The 13007-nt window shown below is 60.5% G+C and overlaps 1 protein-coding gene across 1 annotated transcript; it reads right to left on the bottom strand.

Moving 5' to 3' along the window:
- Positions 1-1221: 1221 nt before the first annotated feature.
- LOC121672373 (sterile alpha motif domain-containing protein 11-like) lies at positions 1222-11119 on the bottom strand (the record flags this gene model as incomplete). Its single annotated transcript, XM_042044994.1, has 4 exons — positions 1222-2140; positions 2342-2420; positions 2772-2887; positions 10652-11119. Coding segments are annotated over 4 exons (1582 nt in total), but the record flags the coding sequence as incomplete, so codon positions are not given.
- Positions 11120-13007: the final 1888 nt, after the last annotated feature.

Here is a 13007-nt window from a genome sequence, read left to right as displayed (position 1 = left end):
AGTGCCTGTGCAAAAAGGGGGTACAGGAATTGTCTGGCACGGGGGGGAGAGGCGGGTGCAGCTCTGCCTGCCTGCCCTCAGGTGGTTTGTGTTTCCCAGACCCACAGTACACATTTTTCACTCACCCCAGGATGGCTGCAGCCCTTGGATCGATACAACCCTCAATATTTCAGCTCTGAACTCCCAGCTCCCCACTCAAACCCTGGTGCTGCATCCGACCCAAGTCCCTGTCCTCCCAGGGCTTTCCAGGTGGGAGGATCCGAGCCCAGCGGGGCCCAGACCCGCGGGCAGGCAGGGAGAGCAGCCCCAGCCCTGTGTGAAACCAGCCAGAAGCCAAAGAGCCCTCAGGAAAAGTCCTCCAGCCCCGGCACAGGCTGCACAAACCAGGAGAGGCGGGCAGGGAAACCCAGCCCCGAGCTGTGCCGAGGCCTCGGGATGTGCTGGTGATATAAATCCAAAGTGATAATAATAAATGGGCTATTACAGCAACTCACACATGGCTGGGGGAGGGAGGAGGGAGGGAGGGGAGCCAGCCCCAGCCCAGGCCTCCCTGCAGAGCTTCTCACGAGCCACGAGCACCACGGAGCTGAGCCTGTCCCTCTTTAATGGCAGGGAGGAAAAGGCTCCTGCGAGGAAGCCTCGGCAGCCCAAGGCAGCAGGAATATTTATCATCCTGGCCACCTGCCTGTCACTGAAAAATCGCTTCCTCCTTCCTGGCTGGGAGGCAGCTCTAATGAGGGATGGGCAGCCGTGCTCACAGGCAGCTCCTCGCGGGGAGAACAGGCACAGCGACAGCACAGCACAGCACAGCCCCCCTTCTGCCTCCCCCCTGCCAGGGGGTCCTGCCTCCTGCTAATTGCTCTGCCACGTAATTAGCTGGGGCAGATCTGGGCTCTTGGCTGGGCTGGTGGGGCTCCCTGGGTCTGAGACCCCATTTGTGCCACCGGTACCCACTGCTCCTGCAGTGAGAACAGAGAGCTGGCAGTGACCTCCCTGCCTGCCCGTCCCATCCAGCCCAGCTCTCCCAGTGCCTGTGACACTGAGAGGTGCACCACAGGCCAGGCAAAGAGCCCAGCTGCCTCTGCCCTGGAAGAGCAGCACGAGGGAACCAGCCTGGAAAAGCCCTCCAAGGTCATCGAGTCCAACCTTTGACCAATGCCCACCTTGTCCCCAGCCCAGAGCACTGAGTGCCACATCCATCCTTCCCTTGGACACCTCCAGGGCTGGTGACACCACCACCTCCCCAGGCAGCCCTTCCAATGCCTGACCACCCTTCCCATGCAGAAATTCTTCCTCTCCAAACGAGGAAGAGAAGCTGACAAAGCAACCGCAACCACCCTGTGGAACGGGCACGGGGGAAAGCCCCACCTCCAGCACGGCCAAACACGTCCCTGCTCCACCCCACCAGCCCCAGCAGCCCCCAGCCTCACCTGCATGGAAGTAGGGGCTCATGGTGTAGGGGAATCCGAAGGGCAGCGGCTGGGGCGCCGGGAGGGAGGCTGGGGGCAGGTATTTCACCTCGGCCTTGTTGATGCCGGGCCCGAGCAGGTGGCTGGGGGACTCCGCGCTCGAGGAGCTGCAGGGGACGCTGGGGGCCGCGGCCGCCTCGCTCAGCTCCTTGGCCCCCTCGCACGCCTTGCCCGTGCCGTCCTTGCACTCCTTGAGCTCCGCTCCCGAGCCGCCCTCGGCCTTCAGCCCCTCGGCCTTGTCCTCGCCGACCTCGGCGTCGCTCTCCGAGTCCTTCATCTCCTCGTCGTTACAGTCCTGGGCCCCGTCCCGCGCGCGCGGCTCCGCGGCCTCCCGCGCCTCCCCGGGGCCCTGCGGCTCCGCGCGGGGCTGCGAGGACTTGCGGCCGCCCCCGGCCCGCCGGGGCTGCTCCTTGGGCGGGGTGGCGGCGCCGGGGCCGCCGGGGGTGAGGGACAGCAGCGGGGCGTTGTTGTGCCGCAGCACCAGCATGGCGTTGCGCCGGGACAGCTCGTCGCGCAGCGCGTGGCCCTCGGGGACGTCGTGCACGCTGCGCAGCGCGGGGTGGTCCGGGGGCAGCCCCGGGTGCAGGCTCAGGGGGTCTCCGGCCAGCAGCCTCTGCCGGTGCAGGTTCTCCAGCTCCTTCTGGCGGATGAGCTCGGCCGACATCTCCAGCCTGCGTTGGGACAGGGAGTTTGGGTGGGGGGGGTCTGGAGGAACGCGCTTCCCCCCCAGGAGCGAGGGGTCAGCTCTATGCCTGCGCAGCCTTTGCACAGGTCTCACTCGGACACTGCTGTGCCTTCTGGGCCCATTTCACCCAACACACCCCCCCCCACATGGTGCCACCAGGATGAACCCAGCCCCTTTTCACTCTTACCTGGCCAGGTTTTGCTTCCGTAGCATCTCCTGCTGCCGTGCGAACATCTCCGCCTGTGCCGGCTGCAGGAACCCGTAACCTGGGGCAGGGAGAACGGCACTGGGGGTTATTCATCTCAGCACTGACCCTTGGCTGCCTCAGGGCCAGCTCCCCAGAGGGGCAACTGAGGGAAAAAGGGCACCTGAGCGCTGCCTTTCTGTTCCAGAGCCCAGCTACCCCTCACTGCCACGGCAGCGTGGCCACAACACAGGGCCAGGAAGGCCAAGAGCAGCCAAGGAGCTCCTTTTGCTGCAGAACCGGGGTGAAGTTGGCACAGCAGTCATGGGGAGACACAGAAAATGTGTCCAGGCTGCTTGGCTGAAGGGCAGATTGTCACAGGCTGCACCTCTGCCCTGCCCTGGCTGCCCACAAGCGTCACCCCAGCACTCACCTGGCGTCTGGCACAGCGCCGACGGCACCCCGAGGAAGGGAGGCCTCAGGTGGGGCCCCAGGGCGATGTGGGGAGCGTTCTGGGGTGACAGCAGAGGCGGTGGGTGGGATATCTCCCTGCAGCAATCAGAAATTAAAGCCATGTTGAAAACCTGGAGGCTGCAAAGGGCCCTGGCTCAGGAACAACATCTTGGCTGCAGATGAGCTGCATCCTGACCCAGAAGCTCTTCTCTGCCTGCTCACCCACATGCAGAGCTTCTAAAATGGAGAGAAAAAACCAAAAGCAGCAGAACCAAAGGAGAAGAAAGCAGCCAGGACTCCACAGGTCCCACACATTCCCCACCTTTGCTTCTGTGGCCTTTCAGCCGGGCTGTCCAAAGGGATTTTCCCTGCCCATGGCAGGTTAAAGGGGGCGGCTGAAGATGCTGCATCTGCCCCTCCCCTTATCACATTTGGGTTTCTACCTCGACCACCTCACAGCTGATAAAGAATTCTGTGCTTGGGGAGCTGGAGAGCGGTTTGGGAAGATCTGAAGGCATCACTGGCTTGCCTTGCAAAAAATCCCTGTCCTAGCTGGGCTAAGGGATGATCTTTAATTCTGGAGAGAAAAGCTGGAAGTGAGGCAGAGGAAGACACAGACAGGAGAGGGATGTGAGCAGGGCAGAATGGGTAGAGCAGATGCCAGGGGGTGGGAAAGCTGGGAGAGGCAGGATTGGGTGGTGGGAAGGGGACAGTGCCTGGAAAAGAGGCAGGGAGCACTTGCTGGCAGCAGGAGGGAAGGCAAAAAAAAAAAAAAAAAAAAAAAAAGGAAGGGAATAAGAGCCAAGGTCTCTTCCATTAGTCAAATCTGCCCTGGGAGCCTGCAAGCAAATCTGCTTTCCGGCTGCACGTCTCTTAATTCCTTTTGATGGCCACTTACAACATTATTACCTTCATCAGGGCATCCAGAGGCAGAGCCAAGTGCGGGGCCGTTTATTTTCATTTTCCAGTATCTCCCTGGAAAATCTGCTCCGGGAGAGACTGGAGGGCAAGGGAGAGGGAGCCAGAAGGTGCCTGCGACTTTGCCACAAACCCACCCCGTGCGCAACCAGCGCGGTGGGGGGATAACGGGAGCATCCCGGCCGTCCATGCCCCCATCCCGCACAGCCCATGGAAAGCCAGACAGGGACTCTCAGGGGATGAGCTGGGCAAGGACAAGACCTTCCCAGCGCAGCTTTACCCGCATTCCCTGCAGCAGCCACTACAAAACCACTGACCCGGCTGAGCCTCCCCTCCGAAATTCCTCCTCTCCCCTACGCCGTGCCCATCCCGCCCATCCCCCGCGGCCGTCTCCCGGCTCTCCTTTCCCTCCTCCCCGGCTGCCCTGGCTCTCCTCTAAACTAATTGCGGAGCCGGCGGTGTCTGGAGGCGCGGCGCGGATCGATGGGCGCTGTTGAAATGTTAATGCCGCCCGTGCGCCGCGCCGCGCTCCGCTGGCAGCTCCAATTAATCTCAGGTAACGCCGCGCGCGACCTTCGGCTCCGAGCCGGGGCAGCAGCCAAGCGATGCTTATGTAATTACACCGTGAAGTGTGTAATCACCTGCCCTAATCCCCGAGGCCTCACAATTAGCCGGGGCCGCGGTCGCCGGGCTGCCAAGTGCTGCTGCCACCCGCGCCGGCCCGCGGATGAATAAGGGACAATTAAAGCGGCGTGACGGGGGCTCCGAGGTGTCCGCTCGATCGTAATTAGCTGTAATCATGGGGAGACGAGCCTGGCAGACGTGCTGGTCGTTTTATAAGAAGCAATTTAGGAAATCAAGTCGCTGTTAACCATCGCGTGGCCGGGCCCTCCCCGCCTTGGGAATGTGCTTCCTCAGGAGCTCCGGGTTGCCCGTGGAGAGCTCAAAAACAAAGGAGCTCCTTGATTGACGCCAGTCTGTGCCCAGGAAGGAGAGTGCGGGATGGGGATCAGGGCCGGGCGCTGGAAAAGGAAGGGTTCTCCCTTCGGTGGCAGCCCAGCGCTCATCAGAGGTTGTTTTTAGGCTTTCATGTTGTGCTACGGGGCATGACTTTGATCCCTAAGGAATGCACATCTGCTCCAGACTCTGCAGTTCATTCCCTCGGAGCTTCCCTGCCTTCCTGGGCCTGCTCTGGGTGCCTGGCTGGGGAATGGGATGTAGCAAAAGGACAAAGCTCCTGGACCCGATCCCATGAGCACGGCAGCCTGGAAAGCAGCTGCAGGTGGCTGGAAGAGGGGCTGGATGGGCCACATCAGTCCCACACACTCCACCACACGCTGGGGACGAGCCCCAAGGTTTGGGAAATCCGGGGACACGCACTGACACACGCTGTCACCGTGCCTGCCTGGCACAGCGGGACACAGAGACCCCTCAGCTCCCCCAAACACCCACACACGGCTGCTGGTGCGGCCAGGAGCAGCCCAAGGTCCCTCACACGGCACTGCCACACCCTGGGGTCAGAGCAGGGAGGCTGCAGATGGCCCAAACAGCCCAAAAAGGCTGCAAATAGCCAAACCCAGAGGTCACTGCACCTCTCCTGCTCAGCACCAGTCCCAGCAGCAGAGACCTTAGAAAGCAGGCAGGCATGCTCATAAATATTTAGGGCAGAGGGGATTTTCCTGCCTGCAGGGAGCCTGATGCTGCCCAGCTTCTGCTCCAGAGCCCTGGGGAACCCCTCAGCTGCATGGCCACGAGGGACAGATCCTCTGTGCCACCCCAACAGACCCATCCTCCTGGGCACAGAGCCTGTCGGAGCCTGCCCTGCTCCCTGCCAGCCCATCTGCCCCGTCCTTGGCACAGGGAGCTGGCACAGGAGGGAGGCAGCAGCACCAGGTCGTGCCCTGGCATGGGGCTGGGCAGCCCTCCCAGCCAGCCAACTGCTTCCCAGCCAGCTTGGAAAGAACTGGCACCCCCTGAGGAAAAACCCCCGAGACCTTAACAAAGGCTGCTGTGTTTTTAACAGCTGTGCACCAAAACACCGACCCCTGCACCCTCTCCCAGCCTTGAATCCCCCATGAAGTTCCTTCCTCCTCTTCCTCCACAGCCCAGAGTCAGAATTACAGTCCCCTCCTCTGAGGAGGTGAATTTAGCCCCCGGCAATTACATCTGATAAGCCTTGTCCTTACCTTGCAGAGAGCAATTCTGTGTTGCTGCACATTCCTCCCCCAGCCCCCTTTTCCTCTTCCCCCCCTAAAATGCCAGCTGGAGGCTTGTGAGCAGGGTATTAGGGGATTTGCACTGCACGCTGCTAAATTTGATATGTCCTTTAACAGGAGACAAATGGTTCACAAGGCTTAAAAAGTATCGACTTTTCTTTAACAATAAGCACTAATGGCCTTCAAATAATCAATATTTAAAGTCATTATGGGGTTACACATTATACTGTTAAAGCCAAGCCTTTCACTTTAACCCCATCATATCCTCCCAAGTCCCGAGCAGAGCTCCCCCCGGCTCAATCCGAGCTCCCAGGGAAGGCTCGGAGCACAGGCTGTGACTGGAGATGTGAGAGGGTCAGGAAACGCAGATTGAAACCGGCAAGGCATGGAAATAAATTTAGAACGGATGGAAGAAGAGGGGGTGGGGGGGAAAGAATGCATGAAAGCTCTGCTTTCTTCTGCTCTGCATTTGATAGGAAGAGACACTTTAAACCCGAGGTAACAGGCAGGGAGGCACAGAGCTCCTCGCTGCTCTGCCATCCCCAGACACTGCCAGGAAGGGAGAATAAATAAAATCAAAGGCCTTGCTAAAAATGGTGTTTGGGATTTCCAGGCAGGAAAAGAACATGTGCTGGCACTGCCCTCCCAGGGCAGCAGCAAGGCCTGGCCACAGAGAGGGGCTGGCTTGTGCTGCCCCTCAAAATCCAAACTGGTGCTGAAACCAAACTGGTTAAATCAGGTCAGGCTCTTTGGCCTTTGCTCTGCAGAACATTCAGCCAGCTGGGATCTGGGGAAGGATCCTGCCAGGGCAAAAATCAGAAGATCAGAGTGTTCAGAGAGGAGTGGGGGACTCAGGGCTGGGGTGGGTAAGAGCAGGAGAGAGATGGTGCCCAGAGAGGGCAGGAGATGTGCCCAAGGAGCCAGCAGGGAAAAGGAAAACCTCCCCAAAGCAGGGGGAGGAATTAGGTGGTGGAAGAACAAACCGTAGCAACAGCAGATGGGAAGACGGGAATCCAAAAATGCTGCCTGGGTATTTTGGGCACATCTCTGCTCAGAGAAAGCCTCTGGCTGGTGCACGGTGTCTGTCAGCTCCTGCAGGGGAGGCAGCGGGGGCCTCTCGCACACTCGGTGGCTCCCACCCCCAGCTCACTCCTGCCAAGGGGCTGGACTTCCCAGGACCCCAGGATGGGGGTGCTGATGGCAGCTCAGGCTGGCAGCGTTCCGTGTCCCCTGGCATTCCCTGCCGCCTTCCCCCGGATCCTGGGAGATGAACTGTGCCCCCACTGCCTCTTCAGGCCCCTGAGTGCTTGTACCCAGCACCTGCCCTGTCTGTGGCCATGCTCTGCCTTCTCCCCCCGAGAGAGGGGCAGGTCCCCCCAGACCCTGCCACACACGGCAGGCACCAGAACGAGCTCCCAACAACTCCCAGCACAGAACTGGAGCATCACATCCAACCAGGAAGCTTCACCCCACTGCCCACAGAGTCCAGCAGCTCACCCAGCCCTGCCCCAGCTCCTCTCCAACCCCTTCTGTGTGCAGGGCATGGAAGATTTTCCCTCAAGAGGAAATTTTCCCCAGGCTCCACACAGAGAGAAGCAGGGATGAGCACCTCGGGCAGGAACACGCCAGGCTGAAGGACCCAGCGGAACCATTGCCAACAAATCTTGGAGACAGCACCCAAGGAGCAGGATCCAAGCAGCTCTGCGGGGTACAGCCACCTGCCAGCTCTGCAGGAGAGGCAGCAGTTTGGGGATGGGAAGAGCTCCAGGCTGGAGTAGCTACAGTGGCACCTTTCAGCTGTACCCTTTCCTCATCCAAGTCTTTTTATAACACTGAACTCAACCATCTTCCCAAACAAACCACCAGGCCCTGGCACTCCAGCATCCAAGCTGAATCCATCTCGAAAGGATCTAGGGAACCAAAACCAGGAAAGCAAATGAATTCTCCAGCCTGTGGCTTGAGTCTGCTTTTGGCAAGATGTCTCAGTGTCACTGACTCCTTCCAAGAGATGGAGAACGGAGCAAAGAGGTCAAGGGACCACTATGCCACTATCAGGACCTTGGTCCAAGAAAATCCATATCCATGTGTTTGTGTGTCTCATTCCCACAAAGCCAAACCTCCCAGCCTGCTTCTGACCAGCAAAGATGTAAAAATTAATTAATGACAAATGTCTGAGCACACCCACCCACCTTCCCAAGTGTCCCCCAGCTCAGCCCCTTCACACCTGGGCAGCGGAAAACTGCGGGCACAGCTCCCATTGCCAGGCACGTTCTCTGCATCGCTGCCTCTGCAGAAACACCAGCACTGCCCTGACCAATGAAACTGGGTCACCAGTGGGGGTTTCCCCTCTTGCTTTGCCAGCTGAAGGGCTGAAGTCACCGATTATTCCTGCCCACAAAGCTGAGAGCTCACCTGAGCCGCACAGATCTCCCGGTAGGACGTGGAAATGGAATTTTAACACCGCGCCAAGCAGCTCTCATGCCCCTGCACTGTGGTTATTACCTCTGCTCCTGGGAAAGGAGACACCATAAATCCACCTATGTTTGCTGGGAATGTGAGGCAGCTTCCTCCAGTGCCTCCTCCCCTGCCAGTGCCCACCGGGACCCTTGGGAATTTCTGTTCCTGCAGGACAAAGGTGCACGAGGCTGCTCTGATTTACCCCCTTGACAAGGACCACAGCAGCAAGTACAAACCTGAGGCTAACGGGGAATGCAGGGGAGGAATTACCCCCCACAAAACTTTACTGCTCTACAACCCATGGCCACGGCTTCTCCTGGCATTCCAGAAACAGCTGTGGCGCTCCAGAGGAACAGCTGGCACAGGCCAGCTCCAACCAGGCCACTTCTGAGAGGGAGCAGAGGGACACCCCTCGGCGGTGCTCAGGGGGCTGCAGACCTCTGGGGAGAAATACTGGTCCTGTGGACTGATCCCAGCCTGGTTTGGGTTGGAAGGGACCTAAAAATCACCTAGTTCCACCCCCTGCCATGGGCAGGGACACCTTCCACGGTCCCAGGTTGCTCAGAGTCCCATCCACCTGGCCTTGGACACTTGCAGGGATGGGACAGCCACAGACTCACGATGTCAAGCCATGAGTGTGGGGCACAGTTCCCACTGCCCAGCAGGATTCCCCGGCTCTGCTAACATGGATTATCACCCCTGAGAGCCTGGCCAACTCAATCAAGATGAGCAGCAGTGGTTTGGTCCAAGAGCCATCTCCCAGTCTTCAGTCCCTGTCCCCTGACCCAGCCAGCAACTTCCCTCCGCTCTTCCCAAACCATGGAACGCTTCCTGGCCTGGCCCAGCTCCATCCCCCCAGCACCTGCCTGCCAGTGGCAAACACCTCTGGGTTTGATCTGGATCTCCCCACTCTCAGTCTGCCCCTCCTGTGAGCAGCCCCCACCCTTCCGTGGATGCTTTTCCAGGCAGCCCTGGGGCTGGCCTGGCTCCTCTCCAGCCCACACAGCGCTGGGGAAGCGTTCCTGAGAGCGGCTGCACGGAGGCTCCTCCATCCCTGCATTCCTCCCTCCCAGGTCTGCTGCGATCCGCACGGAGCGGGCGGATTTATGGGGCGGGTTAGCCAAAGTACGCGCTGTGGGAGAGAGGTTCCAGGGCTGCCCAGCCCCTCCTCAGTGCAAAGGTATTGGTGGGAGAGAAGGAAAACCAGACGGGATCTCCAAGGCTCTAAATGGGGGGAAAGGCTCTGGACTCAACCCATCCATACACACCCTACAGAGCTGACAGGGCAGCCTGCTCCGCCCCCATCCCGACACAAAAGCCAAAAGAAGTGTAAATAGCAGAGCCTTTCACTGCTCATCCCATGATACCCAAAGCTTTTGCATCCCCACGGCCCTCTCCCATCCCGCTATCCCTGTCAGGAACGCACGCAGCTTTAATTTAATTTCCCTCTGAAGTTCTTGATTGCAGAGGGAATGGCTCGTGGCACAGAGCAAGATAAATGAGCTAGAATTTCCTGGGGGCGGGGGGATATCGGCTTTCCAGCACTCCTAGCAGTGGGAAAGGCAAGCTGAGGCTCTTTTCCCTAACAAAGAAAACTTCTTCTCTTTCCGTTCCATCTCAGAGCATTTCTTCTCTCTCATTATCTGGGGATGCTATGAAATGCAAACTTAAAACACCTTAACTTGCTCTGTGCCCAAGAGCAGGTGAGAGTGGCATCTGCTCTGGATACCCAGCACAGGTTTGGGATCATTCCAGCCTGGCAGTCGCTCCCCTGGATGTGGATGTGGATGTGCACAGACACAGATCCCCCCCTTTCCACACAGACACCCCGGAGTGTGGCAGGATCACCCCCAGCACTCCTGAACCTGCACAGCCCCCGAAGGAGATGGTCACACCTCGCCCAGGCAAATCAGCTCTGCCCACCCCGGGCACTGCTGCCCTCTCCCATGGAATCACACAACCCTTAAGGTTGGAAAAGCCCTCTAAAACCACCGAGTCCAACCATTACCCTGACAGCGCCGTGGTCACCACCAAACCACGTCCCCAATGCCACATTCACACGCTTTTCGAACGCTTCCAGGCACGGTGACACCCCCACTCCCCTGGCCAGCCCATCGCAATGCCTGACCCAGTCGTTCCCCCCCTCCCACAGCCCACACCACCCGTGCCACCGCTCCAGCCCGGCCCGAGGGTGCCCCGGTGCGAGCCCCCCGCCCCTGCCCAAACCCCGCCCCGGGGCGGGCGAGCGGGCCCGGCCGTGCCTCGGTACCTGTCGGGGAAGTGGCTGTCCCTGTGCTGGGGGAGGCCCTGCTTCCTGCGCTGGCTGGACGAGTTGCTGGCCGAGGGGATGTGCGCTTCCATCGCGCCCGGGGTCCGCGCCGCCGCCGCCGCCGCCACCTCCTGCCGCGCCCGCAGCAGATCTGGGGACAGCGGAGGGAAGGGATGAGGAGCTGCTGCTGCTGCCCGGCACCGCGCCCGCACCCCCCAGCCCCGGCCCCGCTCGGACACACGGACACACGGACAGACGGAGGCACCCCCGCCCCGCTCCCGCCCGCCGCCGCTCCCCGGGGCCGCTCCGGGGCTGCTCGCGGCTCCCCGCGGGCGACAGCGCTGCCCCGGGGCTGCTCCCGGCCGTGCCCGCAGCCCCCGGGCGACAGCGGCTCCGCTGTCCCCCCCCTTCCCCTGGCCACCCCCGCGGCTCGGGGCGGCTCTCGGGCGCCGGGGCGGCGGCGGAGCCCTGCGGGGAGCGGCGGCCCCGGCACTCACCCGGCCGAGCAGCTCCGGGCGCGATCCGCCCCCGCCGCCCAGGGAGTTTGGCAGCGGAGGAAATTGTGCAACTACGGCAGGGGGTGGATTTACTCTTTAATTGCCTTCCTGCCGGAGGGAGGGAGGGAAGGAGGGAGGGAAGGAGCGGAAAAAAAGGGAGGGAAGGATGGAAGGAGGGATGGATGGATGGATGGATGCGAGGAGAGCAGAAGGAGAGGGAGGCATTCCCCAAACTCCTTCTCCCGGTCGGTCCCGAGCGGAGCCGCCCTGGCACCTGCCCCGGTCCCACCGTGTCCCCTCCGCCCCCGCCGAGCTTCTCGGGGCTCTGCCCGGGACCCCCGTCGGGGGCTCTGCAGGGCTGCACCTGCCTGGCACAGCGAGGACAGGGAAGGGCTGGGCCCGGAGCAGCTGAGGATGGGGTACAGCAAGGGGCCCTCGCTCCCAGCCTTAGGCACGGCGCTGCCAGGACACAGCCACAGGTCAGAAGGAAACGCACCCCCTCATTCACCCTGCACTGCGCTGGCACCTGTGACCTGTGTCACCCGGGCAGTGACACCTGGGCAGTGACACCTGGGCAGTCCCTTCGGGGCGGTCAGTGCAGACCGGCTGCCCACACAGTGCCCTGGGAGGGACAGAGCAGGCAAGGCCGGAACCCACCCCAAGCACAGCCAAGGAGGGGAGGTGATGCAGGTACAGCCCGTGTACCACTGCCCTGGCCTCAGGGAACAACAAGTGCCATGGACACCTGTGCCAGGCGCACTGAGGCCTTTCCAGGGAGCTGCTCTCTCCCAGTTAAGCATCAGGAGTCCCTCAGTCCCCGAATCTGTATGAAATCCCCCCCCACACAGCTCACATCCCACCCCAGAGCCTCTGCTGCTGTTCACGTGGTGCACAGGAAACATCCCCACAGAGGAAACCTCCCTCACCCTGCACCAACCTGCCAAAGGAAACCAAAACACAGCTGGGGAGAGGAGCAGAGGCAGATTTATCTCAGGCAGCATCACACCTCGAACACTGACCCTGCACAGCCCTCACATCCAGAAGCACATCCACCTCTTCCCACAGCTGATCTGTAAAGCCACATTCCTGTAGGAGCATTGCACAACCCTGTAGGTGCCACGCCTCCCAACTCCTTGTCTCCCTTTTCCCACCAGGCTCCTTTCCCTCGCTTCTGGGAATCCCAGCCACCCCTGTCTCTGCTGGCACCAAGATGTGCCCAGCCCAGCCCGAGCTCCATCAATCACAGCATCAAACACTTTGGTGATGGTCAGGGCTGGAGCCCTGAGGTGGGGTGAGAACATTCCCACAGCTGCTGTTTCTGCTGGCAGGAAGGGGGACAGTGGTGCCCAAATTTCTGGCCACATTCCTTCCCCTGTCCCCACGCCCCCAGCCGAGGGGACAAACACTAAAATGACAATTCTGAACTGCACAAGCCCGTGAGAAACAGCCGAACACCATCAGATCACAGAAAAAGCCCACAGAATTCACCGAGCCAGGGAGACCGTGCACCTCCAATGTTTATAAATTAATTATCTGAAAAACCCAGGTCACTCCTGATTGCCACGGCGGCTGTAATTTAGAAGCCTGGCGTGCAGCCAGCTCCAGGAGCCGCATTGATCCTGAATGACCGCAACAACCCCCGCACACACCCCCTCTCCTCTCCCCTTCCCCCTCCTCCCCTCCCCTGCGCCCCTTCCCTGCTGCCCAGACCCCCCCGAGGATCTGTTATTTACAATCCTGCACTCTGACAGTTGGGAAATCAGATTGATTGACAGTGGGACGCTGGCGGATGGAGGTTCCAGGCACGGAGACAGACTGAATTCAGAATGTGGGATGAATGCCACTGGGAGAACGGGGGC

Source organism: Corvus kubaryi, unplaced genomic scaffold, assembly GCF_017639235.1.
Source record: "Corvus kubaryi isolate FWS band 111438036 unplaced genomic scaffold, C.kubaryi_AGA036_p1.0 55188, whole genome shotgun sequence".
NCBI lineage: Eukaryota > Metazoa > Chordata > Aves > Passeriformes > Corvidae > Corvus > Corvus kubaryi.
The sequence above is the reverse complement of the archived record's forward strand: the minus strand, read 5'-3'. Positions and strand labels throughout refer to the sequence as shown.